At 37.0% G+C, this 26,628-nt stretch overlaps 1 protein-coding gene across 2 annotated transcripts in view; it reads left to right on the forward strand.

Moving 5' to 3' along the window:
* Positions 1–26,628, forward strand: part of LOC127410705 (gamma-2-syntrophin-like) — a 103,828-nt gene that overhangs the window by 6,156 nt on the left and 71,044 nt on the right. For both annotated transcript variants that reach the window (XM_051645895.1, XM_051645896.1), the window contains exons 2-7: positions 16,746–16,883; positions 18,241–18,297; positions 18,540–18,597; positions 21,621–21,664; positions 24,541–24,582; positions 25,576–25,663. In XM_051645895.1, coding sequence (XP_051501855.1) covers positions 16,746–16,883; positions 18,241–18,297; positions 18,540–18,597; positions 21,621–21,664; positions 24,541–24,582; positions 25,576–25,663 — 427 coding nt within the window. The remainder of the gene's footprint in view (positions 1–16,745; positions 16,884–18,240; positions 18,298–18,539; positions 18,598–21,620; positions 21,665–24,540; positions 24,583–25,575; positions 25,664–26,628) is intronic.

Raw genomic sequence — 26,628 nt, forward strand, 5'->3', positions numbered from 1 at the left:
TCGTGGAGTCCTCGACGCTGCCGTCCGCCAGGAGCAGGAGGAGTCACTGCCATCCGGCAGGAGCCGGAGGGAACCGCTGCCATCTGCCAGGAAGCGGAGGAGCCGTTGCCACCTGCCAGGTGATGGAGGTCTCGCTGCCATCCACCGGGAGGCGGAGGAACCGCTGACGTCCACCAGGGGCGGAGAAGTGGCTGAGGACCAGTCGACAGCGTGTCGGGAGCCAGCGAACCCGTCTCTCTCTCCTCTTTCTCTCCTCTCTCTGCTTTCTTCTCTCCCTCTCAACCCCCCCCCCCCCCCCCCCATCCTGTTCCCACTCCCAGGCACGTGCGGGTAGGACCCAGAGACCAATGCTCCCTCCCCAGAAATGGGGGGGGGGGGGGAGTAGGTCACAGCCTGGAGAATTACCTTGCCTGAGTTTGGCGATGGGGAGCAGAGCGGGGCCGAGCGGCATCTGGGCAGAGCGAGGCTGGGAAGATAAGTGGTAAATGAGTTCCACCTATGTGCCACACCGGTCTCGCATTCCAGTGAGGGGCGGCGGGAATATTTAAGGAGAGGAGACAGCTGCAGACAGGGAGAGAGAGACGCATGAAGATGCGTTTGTGTATTCGACGTGTCTGCAGGGAAGCAGCACGTGGAGTTGTTTTATGTTATGTTTAAGTGTAAAAAAAATGTCTATGTGTTGTCAAGCCGGTCACAGCTTCCTCCTTGCCCATCGTGTGAACCCATTACAGCATCCTATTTTCTCTGTGGAAAAATATCCATCTGAGCGGGGGTATTCCTCCCTATTTCGCAGTAGCCGGTGTGCAAGAGTCATTCACTATAGAAACCGCAATCTCCTCTGCCATTCTGAACAGTATGTCCTCTCCAATGTGGAAACTCTGTTAAGAGGTAAGCATCTTGAGTTTGTGTAATTGATCAGTCTGTTGTGTCTCTCAGCTGTGATAAGCCTTAATGCTGAAGTTGTTAGTTTAAAGCTGTTTTCCCAGCTTTAGTAGTGAGTAGTAATCCGAGAAATCACAGAGTGCCGATTAATAAAAATACTGACTGACTGGCGAAGCATGTCACCTCAGCTGAAACATTTATACACAAAAATGGTCTTTTGCCGCCACCTGTTGGCTAAAATCTGCGATGTCACAAAAATAAATGTAAAGAGACACATCTAGCTTTTTACACATCTGCACTGCTCTTACACTTTAGTTTAGAACGGCACAAACACAAGCGGAGTGATACAAACAGTGAAGCGTCTGACTGCTGATGTTCTGAGACATCAGTACTCATGGAACATCTCTCATCCAATCAGATTTGAGGAACGGAACAAACTGTTGTATATAGTTTAATATAGTACATCATCTGTAAACCCTGTGCAAATTCACTCTCCGGTGAAAAGACTCATCCCAGTGCTCACTGTATTACATGCACTTACATGAGCAGGAGAAAACACTTTAAACACCAGCACACCTTGACTGCTGAGACTTCAGTCTGATATCCATGAAAGCTGCACAACTGATTACACTGAAACTGAAATCATGGTATGATATAAATGATTGTGCTCCCTTTTTCCATTGTGATCGGTTTGATTGATGCATTGAATACCACTTTAAACTTTAAAATGACATCAACATTTGCATCTCAAATAAAACACTAAATTTAACAGAAGAATTCATTTAAGTGCTTTTATTAAATTATAAGCTTCACATTTCTGCCTTTAAACCCCCCACAAATTGGCCTCATTCACTTCCATTGTAAATGCCTCACTGGAACATTGATTTTTGCTTTTTTTAAAGAAAAAGAGGGACGAGTCGAAATTATTTTTTGGTGGTAATCAGCATTATGCCACTCATGCTGTCGAATGAGCTTTACTTGTACTGAACCCAGAATATTCCTTTAATAATAATTTATAAACCTTTAAAGACAGACCTACTGTGAGCTCTAAGGTTGTTAATCAATGGTATATGCTTCTGTTGAAGCCATCAGTCTGTGTTATTTCATATTATTATTATTATTATTATTATTATTTTAAATTCCAGTAATTGTTCTGAAGAACTACGCTACCCATTATCCTGCAGAGAAATACTGACCAATCGGAGAATTCCTTCAAACAAAGTGCACCAAAAGTGCTCTGCAGCTCCTCCCACGACAGACTGTGAATGATGCACTCGAGTCGATCTTCTTACACTCTCAAACTACTTATGTATGTATATACAGTATGTGTTTATATGTTTGAATATTTAGCCAAAATTTTTTTAAATATTTGGTTTTATACTTATAATCAATAACTTTAAATCAATATATTTTTCCATAGTTTTTAATCCGATTACATCATTCGCAATGCTTCATGGGATTGTAGTTCATTCCCTCATGAAATATGTTAAGTACAAGGCCTTTTTTGTCTGATTTTCAAATACTTTTTTGTTTCAAATCAAAGTTTGCAATGTTGTGATTCACCTCAGAGCTGGTTGCCTTGGTTCATGGCTTACAACACTTTTTTGAAGGATTTTATGAAATCCCTATGGGAAAAAAGTGAATGGGAAGAATACTTCCAGAACCATGAAGTCTACAGTTGTCTCTCATTTTATCTGGTCCTTTCTTCAATGTAAGACTATAGGATTTTTTTTTAACCAATTTTATCAACCATCAGGTGAAAAGTCTGATCATTTTAGAAAATTTATAACACACCTCTCCTCAACAAGCAGCATGATTTTAGGTCTCATTCATATCCGTTCAAATCACTAACACTATAAGCAATTGAAATAGTGCCTCAGTAAGCACCACTCATAATCACTTTATGAATATAATGAATTTGATGCACAGCGTTTTGCCATTGCCAGCTGAACTGAAATATAAATATATATAGATTGTTCCCTGGGGCCGTGATGATTTACTGGCAGTGTGCAATGACAGTTTAATATACTAGTCACAGCAAAGCAATTAGTCAGCCTTAATGTAAAACTGCATGTGAGCTGTTGGGGGTCTTCTTTATCTCTTTATCTATTAATCGTCATAGCAGCATTTAATAAATCTCACTCTGGCATGCACACACTGGCCATAATACGTGCTTAACTCCCAAATGATCGCTCATTATTCTTTAAATTCTCTATTAATACTGTCCTGATACACTATATTGCCAAAAGTATTCGCTCACCCATCCAAATAATTGAATTCAGGTGTTCCAATCACTTCCATCGCCACAGGTGTATAAAATGAAGCACCTAGGCATGCAGACTGCTTCTACAAACATTTGTGAAAGAATGGGCCGCTCTCAGGAGCTCAGTGAATTCCAGCGTAGTACTGTGATAGGATGCCACCTGTGCAACAAGTCCAGTCGTGAAATTTCCTCGCTACTAAATATTCCACAGTCAACTGTCAGTGGTAATATAACAAAGTGGAAGCAATTGGGAATGACAGTAACTCAGCTCAAGAACAGTGCGTAGAGAGCTTCATGGAATGGGTTTCCATGGCCGAGCAGCTGCATCCAAGCCATACATCACCAAGTGCAATGCAAAGCGTCGGATGCAGTGGTGTAAAGCACGCCACCACTGGACTCTAGAGCAGTGGAGACGCGTTCTCTGGAGTGACAAATCACGCTTCTCCATCTGGCAATCTGATGGACGAGTATGGGTTTGGCAGTTGCCAGGAGAACGGTACTTGTCTGACTGCATTGTGCCAACTGTGAAGTTTGGTGGAGGGGGGATTATGGTGTGGGGTTGTTTTTCAGGAGCTGGGCTTGGCCCCTTAGTTCCAGTGAAAGGAACTCTGAATGCTTCAGCATACCAAGAGATTTTGGACAATTCCATGCTCCCAACTTTGTGGGAACAGTTTGGGGATGGCCCCTTCCTGTTCCAACATGACTGCGCACCAGTGCACAAAGCAAGGTCCATAAAGACATGGATGAGCGAGTTTGGCGTGGAAGAACTTGACTGGCCTGCACAGAGTCCTGACCTCAACCCGATAGAGCACCTTTGGGATGAATTAGAGCGGAGACTGCGAGCCAGGCCTTCTCGTCCAACATCAGTGTCTGACCTCACAAATGCGCTTCTGGAAGAATGGTCAAAAATTCCCATAAACACACTCCTAAACCTTGTGGAAAGCCTTCCCAGAAGAGTTGAAGCTGTTATAGCTGCAAAGGGTGGGCCGACGTCATATTAAACCCTATGGATTAAGAATGGGATGTCACTTAAGTTCATATGCGTCTAAAGGCAGATGAGCGAATACTTTTGGCAATATAGTGTATGTTTACCCCCCCAAAAGGCTCCTTTCTAGTGTGTCTTTTCCACCAAGCCCAGCCTCACTTTTCATTTCCATTTTGATTTACGACAGGTATGAATTTTAATAAGCACCATTTTGTATTTGGAAACGTAACATTAATGTTCACTTTAATTTGCACTTCAGTGTGTGACTGGCATGCCTTTGACATCTGAAAACCCAGAACTTGTTGTAAAAGTTGTGCGTGCGACCCATCCAATTTCTCAGATACTTCCCTTTCAAATGCTTTTCTGACTGCAAGATGCACAGGCATTTAATCTAGAGGCTAAAAGCTATATCGACTATTTTTGCCTGTCCTGTTGGCAGGGGAGGAAGACAATATCTGTTGCTGGCGGTCTGAGTGTCGCAGCCCTGGAGCGGTAGAACATTATCGGCTCTGATCTAATATCAAGACAGCACTTGACCTTCATTCTTCTTCTAATTATTATCTTGATTGCAGCAATCCAGATGCACTCTCGTCCGTCTCTGTTGTGAATTTAAATTAGAAGCAATATTTCACTATTACAACACTATAAACACTTAAAGGCAATCTTTGTTTGAAGCAGGTAATTGACCTTTAAAGGGTTTAAAATCACACAGATAAAACATATCTAGCTTTTTGTTTTTGTATAGAAAAGTAACAGAAAGGTCTTCAACAAGCCACATAATTTAAAGGGATAGTTCCAAAATTAGTGACCGAAATTGTTAAGCACCAGAAAGCACATAAAGGCACCATAAAAGTAAACCATAAGACTTCAGTGGTAAAATTCATTTCTTCAGAAGCAATTTAATAGGTGAAGGTAAGAAACAGATTAATATTTAAGTCCTTTTTTACTATAAATGTCCACTTTCACTTTCTTCTTATTTTTTTTGTCGATTCACAGTCTTGGTGCATATCACCATTTACTTGGCAGGGAGGAGAATTTATTATAAAAAAGGACTGAAATATTGACCTGTTTCTCACCCAAACCTATCAAATCGCTTCAGAAGATATGAATTTAACAACTGGAGTCGTATGGATTACTTTTATGCTGCCTTTATGTGGTTTTTGGAGTTTTGGTCATCATTCACTTGCATTGTATGGACCTACAGAGCTGAAATATTCTTCTAAGAAACTTCATTTGTGTTCTGCAGAAGAAAGAAAGTCATACACATCTGGAATGGCATGAGGGTGAGTAAATGATGTGAGAATTTTCAATTCTGGGTGAACTATCCCTTTAAAATATAAATGTTTTATTTTTTTTTTCCTTAATTCATTTTTATATTTTCCTAAATTCTGTGTTTTCTGTTTAAATTGTTCTGGTTTCCATGTTTTGTGTTTTAAGTAAATGTAATCATCAAAAGGGTGTCTAATCAAAAAAAATAAAAAATAAAAATAAATAAAAATATATATATATACAGGTGCATCTCATTAAATTAGAATGTCGTGGAAAAGTTCATTTATTTCAGTAATTCAACTCAAATTGTGAAACTCGTGTATTAAATAAATTCAATGCACACAGACTGAAGTAGTTTAAGTCTTTGGTTCTTTTAATTGTGATGATTTTGGCTCACATTTAACAAAAACCCACCAATTCACTATCTCAACAAATTAGAATATGGTGACATGCCAATCAGCTAATCAACTCAAAACACCTGCAAAGGTTTCCTGAGCCTTCAAAATGGTCTCTCAGTTTGGTTCACTAGGCTACACAATCATGGGGAAGACTGCTGATCTGACAGTTGTCCAGAAGACAATCATTGACACCCTTCACAAGGAGGGTAAGCCACAAACATTCATTGCCAAAGAAGCTGGCTGTTCACAGAGTGCTGTATCCAAGCATGTTAACAGAAAGTTGAGTGGAAGGAAAAAGTGTGGAAGAAAAAGATGCACAACCAACCGAGAGAACCGCAGCCTAATGAGGATTGTCAAGCAAAATCGATTCAAGAATTTGGGTGAACTTCACAAGGAATGGACTGAGGCTGGGGTCAAGGCATCAAGAGCCACCACACACAGACGTGTCAAGGAATTTGGCTACATTTGTCGTATTCCTCTTGTTAAGCCACTCCTGAACCACAGACAATGTCAGAGGCGTCTTACCTGGGCTAAGGAGAAGAAGAACTGGACTGTTGCCCAGTGGTCCAAAGTCCTCTTTTCAGATGAGAGCAAGTTTTGTATTTCATTTGGAAACCAAGGTCCTAGAGTCTGGAGGAAGGGTGGAGAAGCTCATAGCCCAAGTTGCTTGAAGTCCAGTGTTAAGTTTCCACAGTCTGTGATGATTTGGGGTGCAATGTCATCTGCTGGTGTTGGTCCATTGTGTTTTTTGAAAACCAAAGTCACTGCACCCATTTACCAAGACATTTTGGAGCACTTCATGCTTCCTTCTGCTGACCAGCTTTTTAAAGATGCTGATTTCATTTTCCAGCAGGATTTGGCACCTGCCCACACTGCCAAAAGCACCAAAAGTTGGTTAAATGACCATGGTGCTGGTGTGCTTGACTGGCCAGCAAACTCACCAGACCTGAACCCCATAGAGAATCTATGGGGTATTGTCAAGAGGAAAATGAGAAACAAGAGACCAAAAAATGCAGATGAGCTGAAGGCCACTGTCAAAGAAACCTGGGCTTCCATACCACCTCAGCAGTGCCACAAACTGATCACCTCCATGCCACGCCGAATTGAGGCAGTAATTAAAGCAAAAGGAGCCCCTACCAAGTATTGAGTACATATACAGTAAATGAACATACTTTCCAGAAGGCCAACAATTCACTAAAAATGTTTTTTTTATTGGTCTTATGATGTATTCTAATTTTTTGAGATAGTGAATTGGTGGGTTTTTGTTAAATGTGAGCCAAAATCATCACAATTAAAAGAACCAAAGACTTAAACTACTTCAGTCTGTGTGCATTGAATTTATTTAATACACGAGTTTCACAATTTGAGTTGAATTACTGAAATAAATGAACTTTTCCACGACATTCTAATTTATTGAGATGCACCTGTATATATATATATATATTTTCTTTTTATTATTATTATTATATATTTTTTTTTTTTTTTTGATTAGACACCCTTTTGATGATTAAATTTTTTATATATATATATATATTCAGATGCAATTTTAAATAAATTTTCAACAAAACTTTGCAGTTATTTTTGGTCCAAAAAGAGAAAAAAGAGCTACACAGTATGAAAACTTTGATGAAAAATAAATAAATAAATAAATAAAAAACTGTAAATACAAATTTCAGCTGTATAAAAAATAAACAAATAAAAAATAATAGGCTAATATTTAATGTAAAACAATTTAATTGTAATTTATTGATAATGATCATTATTACTTCATTAAATATAACTTTTCTCTATACAGTAGTAATACATTTCTGTTGTAATGTCTTGAATTTCACGCATCCTGCTGAATCGAATTTTATTTTTGCCAGAAAACTGAGTTAAGACATTTGAGTTTGTGTATTTGATGGTAGTTTTTAATACGCTCCCCATATTTATTTATTTTATTAAATTGCATAATTTTACAGTTATAATAATTATACTTGGCCAAATTTTAGATTAAATTAATTGTCAAATTGTCACTCTTTATCTCAGATTTGTCAAATTCTGTTAAATGCTGCGTTTTACTCTCAATTCCGTTTTTACGACTCTGAATCATGGGGCTCAAATTATTACTCATCAGTCGTATTTCTCCAAGTATGGAAAGGAGGCAATGTCTCAAATTCGGGTTAGCAAAATAAACGACTGTACATAAAATATTACGAAATGTGACCTCAAACAATGTGTTAGCAGTCATCTTTCTAAAGTCACTCACAGCGAGACCCAGCGGATCAAGTTTCAGTGGGAGGCAGCACCTCTCAAGCCTCCCTTCAGCTCATTGGGATCTCATTCAGCACCTGTAGACATTGGCTCCGATTAGCGCTGATTCGATCTATATGCTGTCAGTCAATCAATGTGATAGTGCCCGCCTCTCATGCCCTCCTTCTCACAGCTTGTCTGTGCAGATCATCACTATGAATGGGACGAACTGATGGAAGTGCAGAAACTATTTGCACAGAAAACAACTATCTGCCACAGACAACCGCACTTTTAGTCACATCATTATCAAACTGAACATAATATAACTTGAAAGTGAGTTACAAGCTTTTTAGTGAGAACTCACTCTTAAAGGTACAGATACGATCCAAAAATAACAGGTGAACAGATGAAATATACATGAAATATGCTTGTTGCTGTATTCTTGTAGGTATTGTTTTTGAGGCAATGAAAAAAATAATAATTGTAAAACAATGCATACACTTGATTGACTTCATTTATTATGGGACGAGTTTGCTCTGAAATGTAATTCTATGTATAAGCAAAAGTATTTGTAATAAAATAATGATAGTATTTTAAATAAATAAATAAATAAATGTCTTGCGTTCTGTTGTGCATCGAGAAATCGTTATTTTTCGTTGGAACTGGCGAGATGTGCCTGGCTGCCCACAGTGAGCTCCGGTGAGGTGCTTTGAGGTGACCCTCGACCAGTTTCTCCTGCCAAAGTTGGATTTCCTACCAAACCATCAAGCCGTGACTTCCACTGTTTTGGCCTGGAGCGAAACATCTAAGCCCAGACTTCTTGAGAGACCCAAAAATTGCCCTGCAAGAATTAACCGCATTCCCATGTGCCTTTGCAAATTCTGCTGAAAATAGCAAAAATCTACTTTTCCTGATCCATGGTCGTTTAGTGTGTCAGGAAGGGCTCCCGTAGAGTCCGAATCGGTCTCTTAACTCCAAACTTTGATTAATTGTCCTCTCCCTATAGAACTAATGTAAGAGTCACTTGACCTACATCCTGGTGTCTCGAGGGGGAAACAGTTTAGGTGCCAGAGAGAGATAACTAGGCCAGCGGAGAAACTTTGAGTTTGCCAGAACCCGTGTCAACATCACAATGAAACTACATGTTGTTTTTTTCAGTTCAGTCACTGTTGTCTTTATCAGCATGCATCAACTCTAAAAAGAAACTGCTATACTTTATTTCTGTTTTGACCAATATGCATCTGCAACAGAAACAAATCTACAGATCTGATTTAAAGAATAGTGCACCCAAATTCAGCAAACATTCTTTCATTGAGCAAAAAAGATGCATTTTTGAAGAATATGTTAACCCCTTTTTTCATATAATGACACAAGTGGTCAATACAGCTCGTGTGGTATATTTCAAGTCTTCTGAAGCCATTCGAGTGCAAAGTTTGTGCAAAAGTCAAAATATTGAAGTTCCTAGCTCTCTTTGGCACATTCATGAGAGTTACAATGTCCGATTCTTGAACGAATCATTATTTTGAGTCAGATCTTTTCAATTAATAAGTTGATCCAGTTCACAAAACCAGATACGGTTCTTAACTTCAACTCAATGATCTGATAACGGCTCACTGGAAGGCAAGATTTTCAGTGAATAACAACTGAAATGTCTGTCTTTTTGTCACATAAAGCTATTGTACGACTTCAGAAGACTTAGAATATAGAGCACAAGTCATATCGGTTACTCTCATGGTGTCTTTTTTGTCATTTTGCCGCTTGACAGTCCCAGTCTCCATTCACTTTCTGTATATAGACAAATTGTATTGTAATAAATGCACAATTTCAGAAATCATACAGTTCACCAAGGTTACTAAACAATATTAAGCCAGTAATTAATGCTAATTAGTATTGGCCTTACAAAGCTGTTCCTAATAAATTACTAACATATTCTATTAAAAACAATTTGCTAGTTAAACCTATTAAGTTATTGGCACCTCGTGGGGATTTTAAATACAATAATGCTCTCTGAACATATTTTAGGTTATTGCAAATACTGTGGTCTCCTAATAAAAGTCAAACTAATTAATAACTTGTTTAACCCTTATGTTCTGTTTGGGGTCTATATGACCCCAGACCCTCTTCAAATAGTAAAAAACATATGCATCGTTATTTTTTTATCCTGATATTTCATGAATTTTCCTAATTACATAAGATATTTACAGAAAGGTGTTTTTTACTTAATGGAAATGTTTCTGATATGACTACACACGTGATGTTTGGGGTCATATTGACCCCAGTAATAAATGTTATTGAGAGCAAAGGTGCAACATTTTGGTTTTCACCATTAGCAGAATACAGTATGAGGAATTTTTGTGGTGTGACAGTGTTTTAGGAGAAAAGTGTTTGGCCATCCTTTTTGTGTATTATATGTTATATATGTATAGAGGGAATTAAAGAAAAACTCTTTGAATATCAGCAGCTCAAGACATATTGGTATTGGCCAATTCTATTACAGAAAGCACATCATTTATCTAGCTTTGGAAATGTTCTGTGTTTGTCTTAGATAACAGTAATATGTGCTTGTTATTTTGTCACTAGCACTAGGGAACAGAGGCTGTGTATGGATGCCCTGTTGCCTGGAGGATACTGTAAATTTGCAGGAATGACCCCAAACATAAGTAATGTTACTATTTTGGAAAACACTATTTTTTTTATTTATTTATTTTTTAAACAAAAGGGATATTTATATTTGTTCAATAACATATATAGAACATATACAGCTATATTTGTTTCATTATTTTGTGTAAATTAAGAAATGATGGTTATTTCTGTATTTACTGTAGTTGCTTTTCTGAAATGCACATTCCTACTTCAGTAAATGTAAGAGTTAATGATACACTTATTTCTATTCTTTTATCAATTCAATAAGCTCAGGATAAATGGGAAGGAACATTTAAGCAGGAAAAAAAAGGTTTATTTCATAATTATAATGACCATTTTCACACTTTAATCATTGGGGTAACAGTGACCCCAAACAACAAGGAAGTGAAGCAAATCTCAACAGAACATAAGGGTTAAGTAAATGTTTCATTTTAGAACCAGGAGTCAAGTTATCTTTATTTTAAGATTTTAGCAATTCATTAGTAACAGCTTAGTAAAAGATATTCTTCCTAAAGTTCAATAAACTTAAAATACCACCTTACAAGTGCAAAACAAACCAACAATTGAATAACTTTCACTTTAGAACAAGAGGTCAAGTTGTCTTTAATAAATATAACCTCGTGCGACCCCGTGTCCACATGTGTGGACGTTGTATTTTGGCTTTGCTATACGTAACACATCATTTAAATGAATTCAAACTGACTGAATACTGTTCACAAGACTCTAGACTGCCATTTAAGGGTTAAACTTCTGCCGTACCGAGTCACGTGACACGACAGCATCACGTTGATTTCCGTGAAGCACTTCTACAGGCGCAGCGTCAACAAAAGTGCTTCTGGTAAGAAACCTCTTTAAGTTTTTTCATTGAAACCTGTTTGGTTGTAAAGAGTAGCATCTCTAGTTTTATTTGATATGCCGCTTTATAAAATGAGTTCATTTTTCATGCATCAGCACGCTGATAAACATGATGTCCACAAATGTGGAAAATGGGACCTTATTCCCTCAAAAGTTGAATAAAAATGTGTTATTTGAATAACTTTAAACACGAACACATCTGTGGGTCAGTTCGCTTCATTTTAATATAAATTTTGTTGTATTTTATTTGTTATCACTGTACAATCCGGTTCTATTCATTAACATTAATAAATGCATTCCTATATTTACTGTACATTATCACACTGAGAATTAATGTATTCATGCAAAAACTGATAAATGTGTCTTTCAGAGGCTTTATATGGAGTTAGGATGAAAATAAGGTGCATTTCAAACTGTTCTGAGACCAGTGCAGACAGACAGCACACTGGAGGTTAAGTCATTCACTAAATAGGGAGCAAGGGAGCATCCTATACTTTCTATGCAGTTAAGTGCATTCACTCCTAAAATCTGATCAAAAGTTCAGTTTCAGACTGCAGATGATGTTTGGATCACTCAACATGTTTGACAGACATGTGACAATGATAATCAGTACATAGATTCAGAATTTATAATGTATCATTTTATTTTAACATGGTCGGCAGTGATTGGACGATGCTGGACATTACTTTGAATCAGAATTAATTATTCAGCTTTACAGAGAATCAGCTGTAATGTCTGTAACATCTCAAAAACATGAATAACAAACGCTCCTGGACACATAATAAACTATTTGATGAAATAGCTTGGTATTACTTCAAATTTCACAATGTAGTCCCGCTCTCCACATACTGTATGTGGACATCAATTTTTAGAAAAAATTTTTTTGATTGATTATTAGTTGCTACTAGTTACAAATCAAAAAGGGAAATGGAAAATGCACACAGCAGTCACGCTCGGGTCTCAGGAGGATAAGTAACAACTTTTTAATACAATTAAATGAGCTTGAATACCACCTAATAAATGCCAAACAAACCTATAACTTGAATAGTTAAAATGTTCACTTTAGAACAGGTAGTTCAGTTTTCTTTAATAGAAGATTTGAGTAATTTATTGGTAATAGCTTTGTAAATCCAATACTAATTATCGATAATTACTGGCTTAAAATTGTTTTGTAAACTTGATGTATGATGGATCTTGAAATAGAGCATTACTTACATTATTTTCCACACAAAGATAAGGCGTTTAATATGTTGTAAATTATAGCCTAACTATGCATTTAATTAATTAAAAATTAAGTATAAATTACGATACTTGCTACACAAAAATAAGACGTTTAATAAGTTGCAAATTACGGCTAAGATAGCCTTCTACATTCAGTTATGTATTAATTATTGTCTTATTCAGCACTTTATTGTGGACACTTAAAATAAAGTCATGGCATATTCTTCACAAATTCACTTTTTGTATTCCACCGAAAAGTCAAGAGGGTGAGTAAACGATTACAATTTTCATTTTTGGGTGAACTGTCTCTTTAAGACCGATCACCTGGGGGGGGTTGTGGCCTATTGATTACAGATGTGGGCTGGTAATCAAGAGGTTGCATCTTGCAGGTTTGAAACCCTGATCCATGAACTATCACCATTGTGCCCTTGAGTAAGACATTTTACACCAGGCTAATGTTCAAGTAACTTACCATGACAGTGTTCTGTGGCGACGAAGACTTTATTTGATTCATTACTGCATTTCAGCAGAATTCTGAGCAGTATTTGTCAATCTAACAGCCACAGGAAGGCCCTCTTGGGACTGTTTTACAGGGGTTACTGAATTAACAGCCCTGTAGTGCTCCATCATTTTGTGCACTGTGATGTCTGACAGAAAATTCGAAAGTAATTGAAAGATCCACAGGCGACTTTTCGGTTACGTTTATTCAGTTTAATTCTCTGTGGAGACGGAACCATTTTCTCAAGGTGGAATATTATACAGTAGGATATTTTTACATTTATCCCGCTAAAATGGACAATTCTGTTGTCATTTGCTCCCTCTCATGTCAGTCCAAAACTGTAGGACCTTCTTTCATCTGTGAAACTCACCAGCACTCAAATCTCATTTGCACTTCTGCACAGGGACTAAAAATGAAATGCTTTAGTACAAAATTAAACGTCACCTTTTTTATTAACTTCTTTTTTTTTTTTTTTTTTTTTTTAAACTAGCGGTTTCCTTCAGAATCAAAGCATGCTTACGTTCAACTAAAAAGAGAGAAGCCCCATTTTTTCTGGTAACAGGTATTAGTGTAATTCTGAAACTTTGATCTTTGGTTTCATGACAAAAAATTATCAGAACAAAATTAACCGGTTACCAGCATTTAAAAATAACGTTTTCACTGCGGAATGATTGAAAGGGATTTCGTTCCCATTTTGGTGCCTGTTTTCAGTCTCTGCTTTTGCATATTCTTTAATTCTTTATATTTTAATGACTTTAAAGGGCTTTGGTTCTTAGAAGTCTTGTAGTGAATCACAACCGCGCCAATTTTCAGTGAGATTCGAGAGCTACGGGAGATACTGTAGATTTTCCGACTACTTTTATGATTTTTCTCTCTTCTATTTTCTTTGCTTTTTTCTTATACGTTGTGAAAATGGACTGTTGATGGAAATATTGAAGAGAGAATATAAAAATGGAGAGGTAAAAAGTGTAGGCATATTAAGATTTTGCTTCAGCCTCTTCCTTTTTTTTTTTTTTTTTTTTTTGGCAACTTTTAAAAGATATAGCTGGGTTGATTGAATTGTCATGAATTGTATAAATGCCGAAATAAATATATTAAATTAAACTATACTTATATTGTGCTTTTATTGTGCATTTTGGAGCCCCTGGTAACTATATGCTTCCTTTGTATGTGAATTAGAGGCTGACCGACTGTGGATTTTGCCGATAACCACTTAATTGGCCAACATGTTTTTTTTATTGATTCACAGAAATAATTCGTAGTCTTTCTTACTATGAAGGACGTGGACTTAGTGGCTAAAGAATCCAACATTAATACGTTTATTGTTCAACCAAAATCCCAATAATAAGCAGAAAAAAATGAAGATTTGCTGCATAACGCAAGACTTTTAACTATAAACAAGCCCAAAATACATTGGGGACTCTTATTTTGAAATGACACTATATATTTTTAAATATTATGTTCTTTTTTTAAGTTTTTACCAAATTAAGCTATTTATACTGTATTTCACCAGATGAGTTTTTTTGTATGTATTATTATCATTCAAAAGATATGAAGTTGGAGACACAGTGTATGTGCTGATGGGGCACCTTTTTAATATAGTCACATTTTTTCTTTGCATGCACTTAATTCAATTTAGAACACGACAATATAATCAAAATTACAAAATTTGCATTGAAGTGAGGATGTAAATATGGATGAATATGGTCAATGATTACAGATATAGATACGGCAAATCCCCACGAGGTGTCAGTGATTGTTTTTATTTCACCTCTAGAGGCCGCTGTTGTACTGTAGAACCCTCCAGTGCCGGCCACAAAACTATCGCCAACTATTTGCCGATAGCCGAAAGTCTCAAATAGACCATTTCAAGACGGTTTAAGGAACTGATGTCTTTTTGTTCCTTGAACAATTCCTGCTAGTTCCAAATGGCATAAATCACCCTTCGAAGGGCACTTGGAAGGGAGAACAATCATGATAATCATTCTGTAAGATCGCTTCAAACAGAAATTCCCATTAAAAAGTAAGTTCAGAATGACCCTTCTTTTTGAGCTCCACACCTTTTAGCCTTTCAAAGCTCTCACAGTGGATGGTAAAGTCTTCGAAGAGCATAGGTATGATCACTTCTGAATGGAACGCACCCTCATTCAAAACAGCAGGAAGCGCTTAATTCGTAGTGACTTTAACACGATTGACGCTACTAACGCTGACACGATTATCATAAAATGTCATTATTAAAATGTGGAGCATGTTGTTCGGTGGCTTGATGCTCCCTGGATGCCAACTAACTGAAATTAAAGTGTTTAGACCTCCAAAAAAAAAAAAAAAACAACCAAAAATTGACGCTTGAACCGCTTCAGTGAAGCGAGACGGCTGGATGCGAGCAGCTAACAACCATACAGCACACGTCTTATCTCTTGTAGGTGGACGACATGCATTGTAAGAATCTGACCTACAATGTGGTGAGCAGGGCGGAGCCGAGCGACGTCTGGGCAGAGCGTGGCCGGGATGATAACTGGCGAATGACTTAGTGGTGAATGGCGTTCCAGCGAGAGGTGTTGGGAGTACTGAAGGACACGAGAGAGTGGCAGACGGGAGAGAGAGATGCGTGAAGCTGTTCGTGTTTGTGTGTTGAGCTGAAAAGCCAACAGAGTTTATGTGTAGTGAAGCTGAAAAGCAAACCTTTTGTGTACTGCTGAAAGCGGCTTTATTGTGTGCGACAATAAATGTCTACTTGTTTTGTCAATCCTTCCCCAGCATCCTCCTTTATACAAACTGTTACACACCCGGGTTTCGGCACCAATGTAACAAGGTTCAATGGAAAGGAGGAGGCGGGAACCGGCTGAACAGTCAAAATAATATTTAATTAAACAAAAAGACACGAACAGCTTGACGCATCTCTCTCTCCCGTCTGCTGCTTTCTCCTCTCCTTATGTACTCCCGCCGCCCCTCGCTGGAACGTGAGACCGGTGTGGCACGCAGGTGAAAGTCATTCGCCACTTATCTTCCCGGCCTCGCTCTGCCCAGACGCCGCTCGGCTCCGTCCTGCTCACCGCAATCGCCTTTCTCACGTAGATGCTCAGTATCAGCAACACGTCTGGTTAAGTCACTTCAGGTAAACATTTGACGTTATGTGAGATAAAATATGTTAAATCAGAATCCGTTAATGATACCGGAAGTGCTACAGGAATAGTTGCGTTTGAATTCCTTTGTTATTGTTTACATGCTTGAAAAGGTCTAGCAACTATCGGCACTGATTAATCAGTAAAACTGATCGGTCTACCTTTAATAGGAATAGTATATACATTGCATAAATGAACAAAAAGTGTGAACGTTCCTCTAAATGTCTCCTTTTGTGCTCCATGATAGAAAAAAAGTGAGTTTGGAACAACATGAGGATGAGAACTTACTAGAGAACATTCTGGGGTTGTGTACCTTTTTCCACCCCTTTCATTTATTACCCAAAATCTTTTTGTTTGTTTGTTTTTTACTCAACAGACAAAAACTGGACTTGCCCTTTTATATGATGAACACACTAGTAACACCTACGACATTCGTTTGAAGTTGACGAAAGAGTTGTTAATCATACAGAAACAGGACGTGGTTTGCATTAACGGCGACAACTCCCACTTAAATGTAAGTACCGATGCTTTACTTTCAACTCAACCGCGATTCACAATCAAACACACACGCTGGCAATTGCATTGCTTTATGTTTCTCATTTGTTCATCATTGGACGTCACAAACAGGGAAGCGTGTTCTGTTAGTGTTTGATTATAGAGATTCGGCACAATGCGCAATGCATTAGGCAATTTTCCATCAAATTTGACTTCCCTTTGCAGGCATGTGACACATCATCATTCATATATTACGTCAGTGGTATCAGCACCATTTTGGCCCATTTCAGATCTCTGACGCTGACATCATAGAATGAAATTCGTTAAAAACACTTTACAGTACAATTCATGCTGGAGAACCAAATATAGGCCACGATCAATATCGCACAAATTGTAACGATATTTTGTTGGTTATTAGATTTAATGCTTTATACAAAGCCAGTGGTTCTCAACTGGTGAGTTGCTTCTCAAAAAGTGGCAAGTCTGCTTTGATAGGATCGCAAACAGCAGGGAAAAAAATCAATGTAAATACAAATAATAAAAAGTGGTAACAATAACTACAGTTTGTTGTTGTGCCTAACTGCGATAACAAAACAAAACAAATATATATATATATATATATATATATATATATATATATATATATATATATATATATATAAACTTTTAAAAGGAAGTAGAAAATGCTTCCTATATATTTTGTTGTTGATGTCTAAGACCATGTGATAATTCAAACTCTACAGTATTTTTGGCTCTTGTTAGAAGCTCGTCAAATTAGCCAGATGTCAACATGGAGAGGTTATGTGACACAAACTCATCTTTGAATAAAAACGATGAACAAACTACACAAGGTAAAAGAAAAATATGATGCAGACTACATACAATTACACCTATAGACTACAACAATTTAGCCTACAGTATGATAATAATTTTGCATACTGTTGGGCCTGTGGAGTTTGTGGTAATATAATATTGTTTTAAGGACATTTTTTGTTTGCTTTTATAATAGTACAAACAGTAAGTAAATAAATAAATAAATACAATTGGTCACTGTGTTTGGATGTCTTAAAGCAAACCAGTTGAGAACCAATGAATTTTCCCCATTTAAAGGTGTTACTGCCAATAGGTATCTAATTACAAAGTACATTATAAGCCTTTATGTTATTTTACTTTTATATTATATTATATTATATTATTTATGTTTATTTCATAAGTATTTATTAAGTTATTTTTTATTACATTTATTTTATTTATTTATTTGTATTTATTTTTTTTTTATGCTTCAGGTAAATTGTTACATGTTCACATCTTTCTAATCATTTAATATGTAATTAATGCATTGAATATTTTACCAACTAAATTCCCCCTTTTTAAAGCACAGAACTGTTGTACTTCGACGGCAGGCGACTGGAGGTCTCGGCCTGAGTATCAAAGTAGGTTTATTTTCTCTTTTAATATGTAAAGTGTCTTTAAAGAGCTTAACTGAACATGCTCCGGTACTGCACACACATCTCCACTGGAGACATCATCTCTGCACAAAATTAGTCTTCAAAGAGAACTTTGAGAGAAGGATCAAGACTCATTACTTGATGCAATAGATTTGGATTTTGGAACTGTAGTAAACGCATGTAATATGTTGGAGTGAATTACCTTCACGACTCTTCTTCTTTTCCAGGGAGGAGCTGAACACAAAGTGCCTGTGGTCATCTCTAAGATTTTCAAAGATCAAGTAGGTAAGACGACAACAGTTTTTCCCATTTACCGTAAATCAACAGCAGTCAGAGCTCATTTAGTGGAGCTTGCTAATGTGCTTGCTGTTGCTCATACTTACTTAAGCATTAACCTTAGATCAGTTGAATGTTTAAGTCTTCAAAACATTTTCTTAGTGTGTTTAGTGTTTATTTAAACATATCAAACACATTAAAGATTTAGGCAATTTAGAATGTTGCATTACGTGTTTTTAAGAAAACAACGTATTCACAACGCAAGTTACGAATTTCTGACTACTGCGGAACTTCATGTTCACCTTTTCTTTCCCTTCATTTCTTGTCCTGATGTAAGTTGTAATATATTTTATTTATGTTGTGGAAATAGCTGATTAATGCCACATATATAGGATGCATTTGAATAAGGTTATTCATCTGTTAGTAAAGTTCATTCCCATAATATTCTCCTAACGCTCTCCTAACGCTCTCCTAATGTTCTCCTAACCTCTGTATATCCTTTCTGCAACTCTGCTGTATGTCAATAATCAGGCTACAGTATATTTCTTATTCTGATCCATTGTTTAATTAATTATTATAATAATCATATACAACAAGATTGAAAACTGAGCCTTGATGTTATGTTTCCTAAAACTGCAGCTGATATTAAAGTACATTTTTCCTAAATAGCCAATGATTTCAACACGTTGTAAGATTTTATAATGATTATGATAATGAAAAAGAAAAGAAAATATGAAAAATTTGACTGAAAAATAAAATCTTAAAGTAACCATTGTAGAATGTTTCGTATAAGTTCTTATTAGGTTGTCAGACAAACACCTCCTTACAACGTTCTGTGAACATTGGTTTATGGTTATAAAGATAAAACATAAATATAACCATTAGAGAGCATTCTTTATAGGTTCTTTTTAGGTTGTTAGAAGAAAAAAAAAAAAAAAGCGTCCCTGCAACATTCTGAGAACGTTAGTTTATGGTTTTAAAAATAAGATAAAAAAAATAAAAAAATAACCATTAGAGAACTTTCTGTATAAGTTATTTTTAGGTTGCCATGGATTCAAAATTAAAACTTTAAAATAACTATTAGAGAACGTTCGTTATATGTTCTTATTAGGTTGTCAGACAAACACCTCCTTACAATGTTATGGGAACGTTAGTTTATGGCTTTTAAAAATAAAACATAAATATAGCCATTACAGTACATTCTGTATAAGTTCTTTTTAGGTTGTCATGGATACAAAAATAAAACTTTAAAATAACTATTAGAGAACGCTCTTTATCATTCTTATTAGGTTGTCAGACAAACACCTCCTTACAATGTTATGGGAACGTTAGTTTATGGTTTTTAAAAATAAAACATAAATATAGCCATTACAGAACATTCTGTATAGATTCTTTTTAGGTTGTCAGACAAAAACGTCCCTGCAACGTTCTGTGAACATTAGTTTATGGTTATAAAAATAAAACATAAATATAACCATTAGAGAGTGTTCTTTATAGGTTCTTTTTAGGTTGTTAGAAGAAAAAAAAATGTCCCTGCAACATTCTGAGAACGTTAGTTTATGGTTTTAAAAATAAGATTTAAAAAAAAAAAATACATTAGAGAACTTTCTGTATAAGTTATTTTTAGGTTGTCACGGATTCAAAATTAAAACTTTAAAATAACTATTAGAGAATGTTCGTTATATGTTCTTATTAGGTTGTCAGACAAACACCTCCTTACAATGTTATGGGAACGTTAGTTTATGGTTATTAAAAATAAAACATAAATATAGCCATTACAGAACATTCTGTATAGATTCTTTTTAGGTTGTCAGACAAAAACGTCCCTGCAACGTTCTGTGAACATTAGTTTATGGTTATAAAAATAAAACATAAATATAACCATTACAGAACATTCTGTATAGATTATTTTTAGGTTGTCAGACAAAAACGCCCCTGCAACGTTCTGTGAACATTAGTTTATGGTTATAAAAATAAAACGTAAATATAACCATTACAGAACATTCTGTATAGATTCTTTTTAGGTTGTCAGACAAAAACGTCCCTGCAACGTTCTGTGAACATTAGTTTATGGTTATAAAAATAAAACATAAATATAACCATTAGAGAGTGTTCTTTATAGGTTCTTTTTAGGTTGTTAGAAGAAAAAAAAAACATCCCTGCAACATTCTGAGAACGTTAGTTTATGGTTTTAAAAATAAGATTTAAAAAAATAACCATTAGAGAACTTTCTATATATTATATTTAGGTTGCTAAAGAAAAACCTCCCTGAAATGTTCTGGGAACGTTAGTTTATGGTTTTAAAAAAATATAACCTAAAGAGAATGTTTCTACGTTAGGAATTGGTCCAAATATTTTTACCAAAAAAAAAAAAAAATCAAATAGGAACCATATGCTAACGTTAGGGGAACGTTTTGCATTTGCTGGTTTGAGCTTGCTTGCATGCTTAACCGCAAATAATCAACTCTTGTTTTGTCAGGCTTAAGAAAGCAATACTGAACTGATATTATTAAAACGTAAGCTTCAGCATGTTACATGTCATATGTTACATTAGGGGAAACAATTCAAGTGCCCTTCCTGCCAATTATAAACTGATCTGAAAGTATATTGCGCACAGTACAACTAGTTTCATGATGTTTAGTACAAATGTATATTTAACTGTAGCCAATTACAAGTAAAATAACCTTTATGCCTGCAGGGGATTTTTTACTTTTATTGCTTATGATTAGCTTCTCACTCTCTTTACTTACTCTGATGTGATTTTTAGTCCAGAAATAGATCTGCTCTTGGAGTTTCTTGACTTCAGAAAGCTTAAGAATTTTATAATGTTCGTCAGAATGAATTGAACTAAACCCCAGATTTGTATGAAACTCACCCTAAAGCGCCTCATGTCTTTGCTAATGCTAATGCTAGATTGAAGGATTCATCAGGCACAAATCCTGATTGCTGTGTCATCATATAAGTGACTGTTAAATGTGTAATTATATCCCAATCTTTCCATTAACCTCTGACCTCTTGGGCCGGGTCTGCAGCCGATCAGACGGGCATGCTGTTTATCGGCGACGCCGTGTTGCAGGTTAGTGTTTCTGGCTTTTGCACGCTCTCGTTCTTGGCGCTGGCCTCGGGGGGCAAGGGTGCATGTTCGAGCAGCGTTCTCTCTGCATTTTAATGACGATTCCCTCTGATTCATTTTCTCTTGCTTGGCTGGAGGTTTAACCTTTATCTCTTTGTATGAATCAGAAGAACAGCAATAAAGCAAGCAAGAAATCATAGTTCCACTGATAGAGAACTGAAACAAATGCTTTTTATCTTTTGCTTTCTACTTTTGATCTGTGCCAGATATCAGTGAAGCTCCTTGTATGTATACATGACAAAGGCAAATGTTTATGTTTATCAATATTTTGAAGGGTTAGTTTCAAGCTAAAATTAAAATTCTGTCATCATTTGCTCACCCTCATGTCATTCCAGACCAATATGACTTTCTTCTGTGGAACACTAAGGGCCTGATTTACGAAGATACCAAAGGGTACTAATTTGCTCATGCATTCTATCAAATTAAATATGTTGCGTGCTATTTACTATGAATAATTGCGTAGATAACCACACGTGCAAATATGTTGGACACGCCCTCCAGAAGAAGGCTATTGTGGGTTGTTATTGTACCAGTGGTGGTGGTGTAGTGGGCTAAAGCACTGAACTGGTAATCAGAAGGTTGCTGGTTCAATCCCCACAGCCACCACCATTGTGTCCTTGAGCAAGGCACTTAACTCCAGGTTGCTCCAGGGAGATTGTCCCTGTAATAAGTGCACTGTAAATCACTTTGGATAAAAGCGTCTGCCAAATGCATAAATGTAAATGTACCAAAACCTCTCAGATCTCACTCATGTCTGTGTACATTTAAATATACCGTGTGTATGATACAATGCAAGTTTGAAAATTAGATTTTTGAGCTACAGCAGAGGGGAAGATTTTCAGTGAATAATGACTTAAATTTTAGCTTAAATTCAGACAGATCTATGGCATGGCTTCATAAGACTTGGAAAATACAGTGTGAGTCATATTAAGTACTTAATGGAGTTTTGTTGTCCTTTTTGGAGCTTGGCAGAATCTCGTCACTGTGCTTTCATGCTTTTGTATTGCACACAAGAAAGATAGTCATATGGCAGGGGTGTCCAAACTTTTTCGGTCGGGGGCCAAATGCAGAAACAAATAAGGTGCAGCGGGCCGCATCGCTGTAATAATTTAAAAAAATGGCTGGAAGCTACTAGATTGCCACTATGCATATTCTTTATATTGTACACTTAATATTATGCAAGTTTTAATAATAATTTGTGCTCTATGGTATGCGTGTGTATGCCCTACATTTAAATAAAGGATAGGGTATTTCACTCACAAAGAACTCTTATAATGGAACAGTGTTGCATCTTATACAAAATATTATACTCATTTATTCACATTTTTATCTTTTTGACGTCCATTCAGTGGCACTGCAAAGCATGTATAGAGCTGCTATAAGTGATGGGTGCGACCCATCACAGTAATCAGAATCAGATTACATTTTATCACTTTATGAAGTGATGCAAGGTATAACTCTTTATTTTTCAAGGAATAACTCTTTATAACTATGCAATTATAACTTCTGTTCTGTTGTTACTTGCATTACAAATATTATTTTAATTTGATCAAAATGATCACGCTTCATTTTATTTTGTAGACGTGCATGTGCAAGCTGAGCGAGTGCATCAGGCACAGATGTGCAAGTGTTTTAAGCGCTCTCTCTCCTTCAGTGTGTTCTCACTCAAATGGCACTGGGAAGCCTGTGGATATTTTTTTTTTTTTATTTCAACAAAATATCAGAAAGAACCAATTAATTACAGTACACTTCCCAGTGCTACAGAGGACGCTCTGAAAGAGTATGCTTGGTTCGCGCGACTCTGTGCGTGCTAAATAAACTCTGTTCAGCCACTTGCACAACAGCAGCTCTACTCAGTTGCATGATGTGAGGTATCGGGACATTTTTACAAGAACAAGTACATGAGTAAACTCTAACCTGATGCCAATCTACTTACTAGGTCATCGTGGTGGCACGGTTACTTGCCTCAATCCGGGTGGCAGAGGACAAGTCTCAGTTGCCTCCGCTTCTGAGACCGTCAATCCGTGCATCTTATCACGTGACTCGTTGTGCATGACACTGCAGAGACTCACAGCATGTGGAGGCTCATGCTACTCTCCGCGATCCACGCACAACTCACCACACGCCCCATTGAGAGCGAGAACCACTAATCACGACCACGAAGAGGTTACCCCATGTGACTCTACCCTCCCTAGCAACCGGGCCAATTTGGTTGCTTAGGAGACCTGGCTGGAGTCACTCAGCATGCCCTGGATTCAAACTCATGACTCCAGGGGTGGTAGTCAGCGTCAATACTCGCTGAGCTACCCAGACCCCAATGCCAATCCTTTAATACATGCATCATTCTTTCTGCGGGGCAATTCATCGTTGAAAATAAGGAGTATTCCAAACTCCTGTTGAACTCTGCCAGTGGATGAAGCTGGTGACGACACAGAACACACTAGTGGAGATGATGCACTGTGAATAGCGGCTGTACATGATAGCAGCATCCAGTGCCCAGAATATTAATTTCATATAATTTCTCCATAGCGAGCCTAATTCTGTTCTATTTCTAAAGTCTCTTGCGGGCCACATTGGATCAGTCGGATGGCCGCAGATGGCCCATGGAGCGGACTTTGGACTTTGTCATATGGGTTTTGAACAACCTGAGGGCGAGTAAATGTTGTCAAAATGTTTATTTTGGGCGGGCTATTCTTTTAAATGAAAGCATGCAGCATGCGTTCTTAGCTGTAATTTTGAGCAATTTCACATTAGAAGACTAGAAATCTGCTGTTCTTTTTGTAATGTGACGTTTAAATGGAAATATTTCCTTTATTCAGGTCAACGGAATAAACGTGGAGAAGTGTACACACGAGGAAGTTGTGAGTATCCAATGAGCTATTTTATTCTCGATGCTGGCGGTGTTGAAATAACATTGATGCAGAATCAATCAAATGTGCGACAGAACCGCACAATCCTCTTAAATCAGTGACAAATGTTTCTTTTTCCCTGCCTGGTCTCGACTATAACTGATCGATAGTGAGTACATTAATCAATGAGAGGACTCTTTTTCTCTCTTTGTCACGTTTCCTTTCTTGTAACAGCTGTTCTGTGGATTCCCATCGGTTAGTAAAAGGACTGGATAATTAATCATATGTGAGAGAGAATTTGAAGTCACTCGCTCATTATCGCAAAAAACAAACAAACAACAACAACAAAAAAAACACCTTCAGGGTGACACAAGACCTGATGAGAAGCTGACTGTACATTACCCGCTGATTATATGGCTACTTACCATATAAATAAATATATGGACATGAAATATAATTGAGTTGTTTATTTAAAAGCAACTTCCTCCTCTTTCAAAATTGTCATGAAATGATGTTCCATTAGCAGTTCAGTTAAACGTATAGTTTTGAAATAGAGCAAACACACATGGGTTCAGAATCTTTATGGATCTGCAATTTAGGAAGGAGATCAGATGTTGTTGGATGCTGGTATTTCTAAGCTTTTGGACTCTGGTTCTAAATCCTGGTATGTGTATGATGATGAAATCTGAAGATATGAGGCCCTGGTGGGGTAAATGCTTGTCTAAGCGGCAGTTAGTGAACCTGAACAAAGCACATAATGGTCAAACGCTCCAATCATGTGACTCTTTCTGTAATAATTCAAGAGAAATCTCTTGAACCCCCGTACCTCCCGAGAAATTTCATGCTGATTGCATACTTGATTTAATTGAAATGTTGAGGCTCCTCAAATCATTTAAGAGTGAAACAGTCATTTCTTTAAGCATATCTTCTCATCACAATGCCCGGCGATGTCAAAAATATATATTTTTAAAGTATCTCTCTCCTCCTGTTTGGTTTGCTATGCAGGTTCATCTATTGCGAACGGCAGGCGAGGAAGTTACCATCACTGTACGCTACCTCAGGGAAGTGCCGGCCTTTCTGAAACTCCCATTAGGTAGGTTTGCCTAAAACAACTTCACTTTTTAGATCTTTTCGAAGTTATGTTGAGCTGTCTTGTTGTCTAATGCCTTCATAGGCAGTTGCCTTCTACAATGAAACCTTAAAAATAACTGTGTGAGATGAAGCGTGAGATGAAGCATTTTATGGAAGATCTCTGCTAGGAGCCAGAGAGTGAGAATGAAAGCCCTGATTTGGAGGATACTTGGGAATGCATGACTGATCTCAGTTGTGCCATGAAGTCCTAATATATCTGAAGAGAGCTATCGGTTTGCATTGCAGTTCTTCTTAATAGCCAGTTGCTTGGCTGGCGCAAGTAGCCCCATAAGTGCCCAACCTTGATGCTGCCATCTCTGCTTCATTGGCACTTGGTTCTGTTAAAGCTGTTAAAGTCTAGAACTCCTTACAAAAGACAAGGAAACATTGAAAGTCAATGAAAAAGCTGTTTAGAGCCCTCCAAAAATCAATGACTTATGAAACATCTACTATAATATAATGATTTTCTGTTACATTTATATATAGAGCCCACAGCTACCTTTTAGCGCCAACCACCTTACGATTCAATGCCCAGTGCTCTACATATGTCACTATTCAATATATCGTGAGGAAAAACATTATCGTAACTGAAGCTTTGGCGTGTCCGTGAGAGAGTGTGAATATGTAAAGCACTTTGTAAACACTGTTATAAAAGGTGCTATAGAAATAAAGCTGTACTTACTTCCTTAACTGATTTGGAACATTCTTCATAAATAGTAACTTCACACTTTAAAAGATGGGAAAGTCAACAATTGATTGCAATCGTACAAATGCAAATTTGTACTCAATTCAAACGTAAAAAATAATGCTCTAACATATAGGTAAATATTATATATGATTATTTGCTATCTTTACAAGCATCAATCCTAAAGTATAAAATGTTGTCATATGTATTCACTTATTTGAGTACATTTCACTAGTAAATAA

Source organism: Myxocyprinus asiaticus, chromosome 20 (genome assembly GCF_019703515.2).
Source record: "Myxocyprinus asiaticus isolate MX2 ecotype Aquarium Trade chromosome 20, UBuf_Myxa_2, whole genome shotgun sequence".
Lineage (NCBI taxonomy): Eukaryota > Metazoa > Chordata > Actinopteri > Cypriniformes > Catostomidae > Myxocyprinus > Myxocyprinus asiaticus.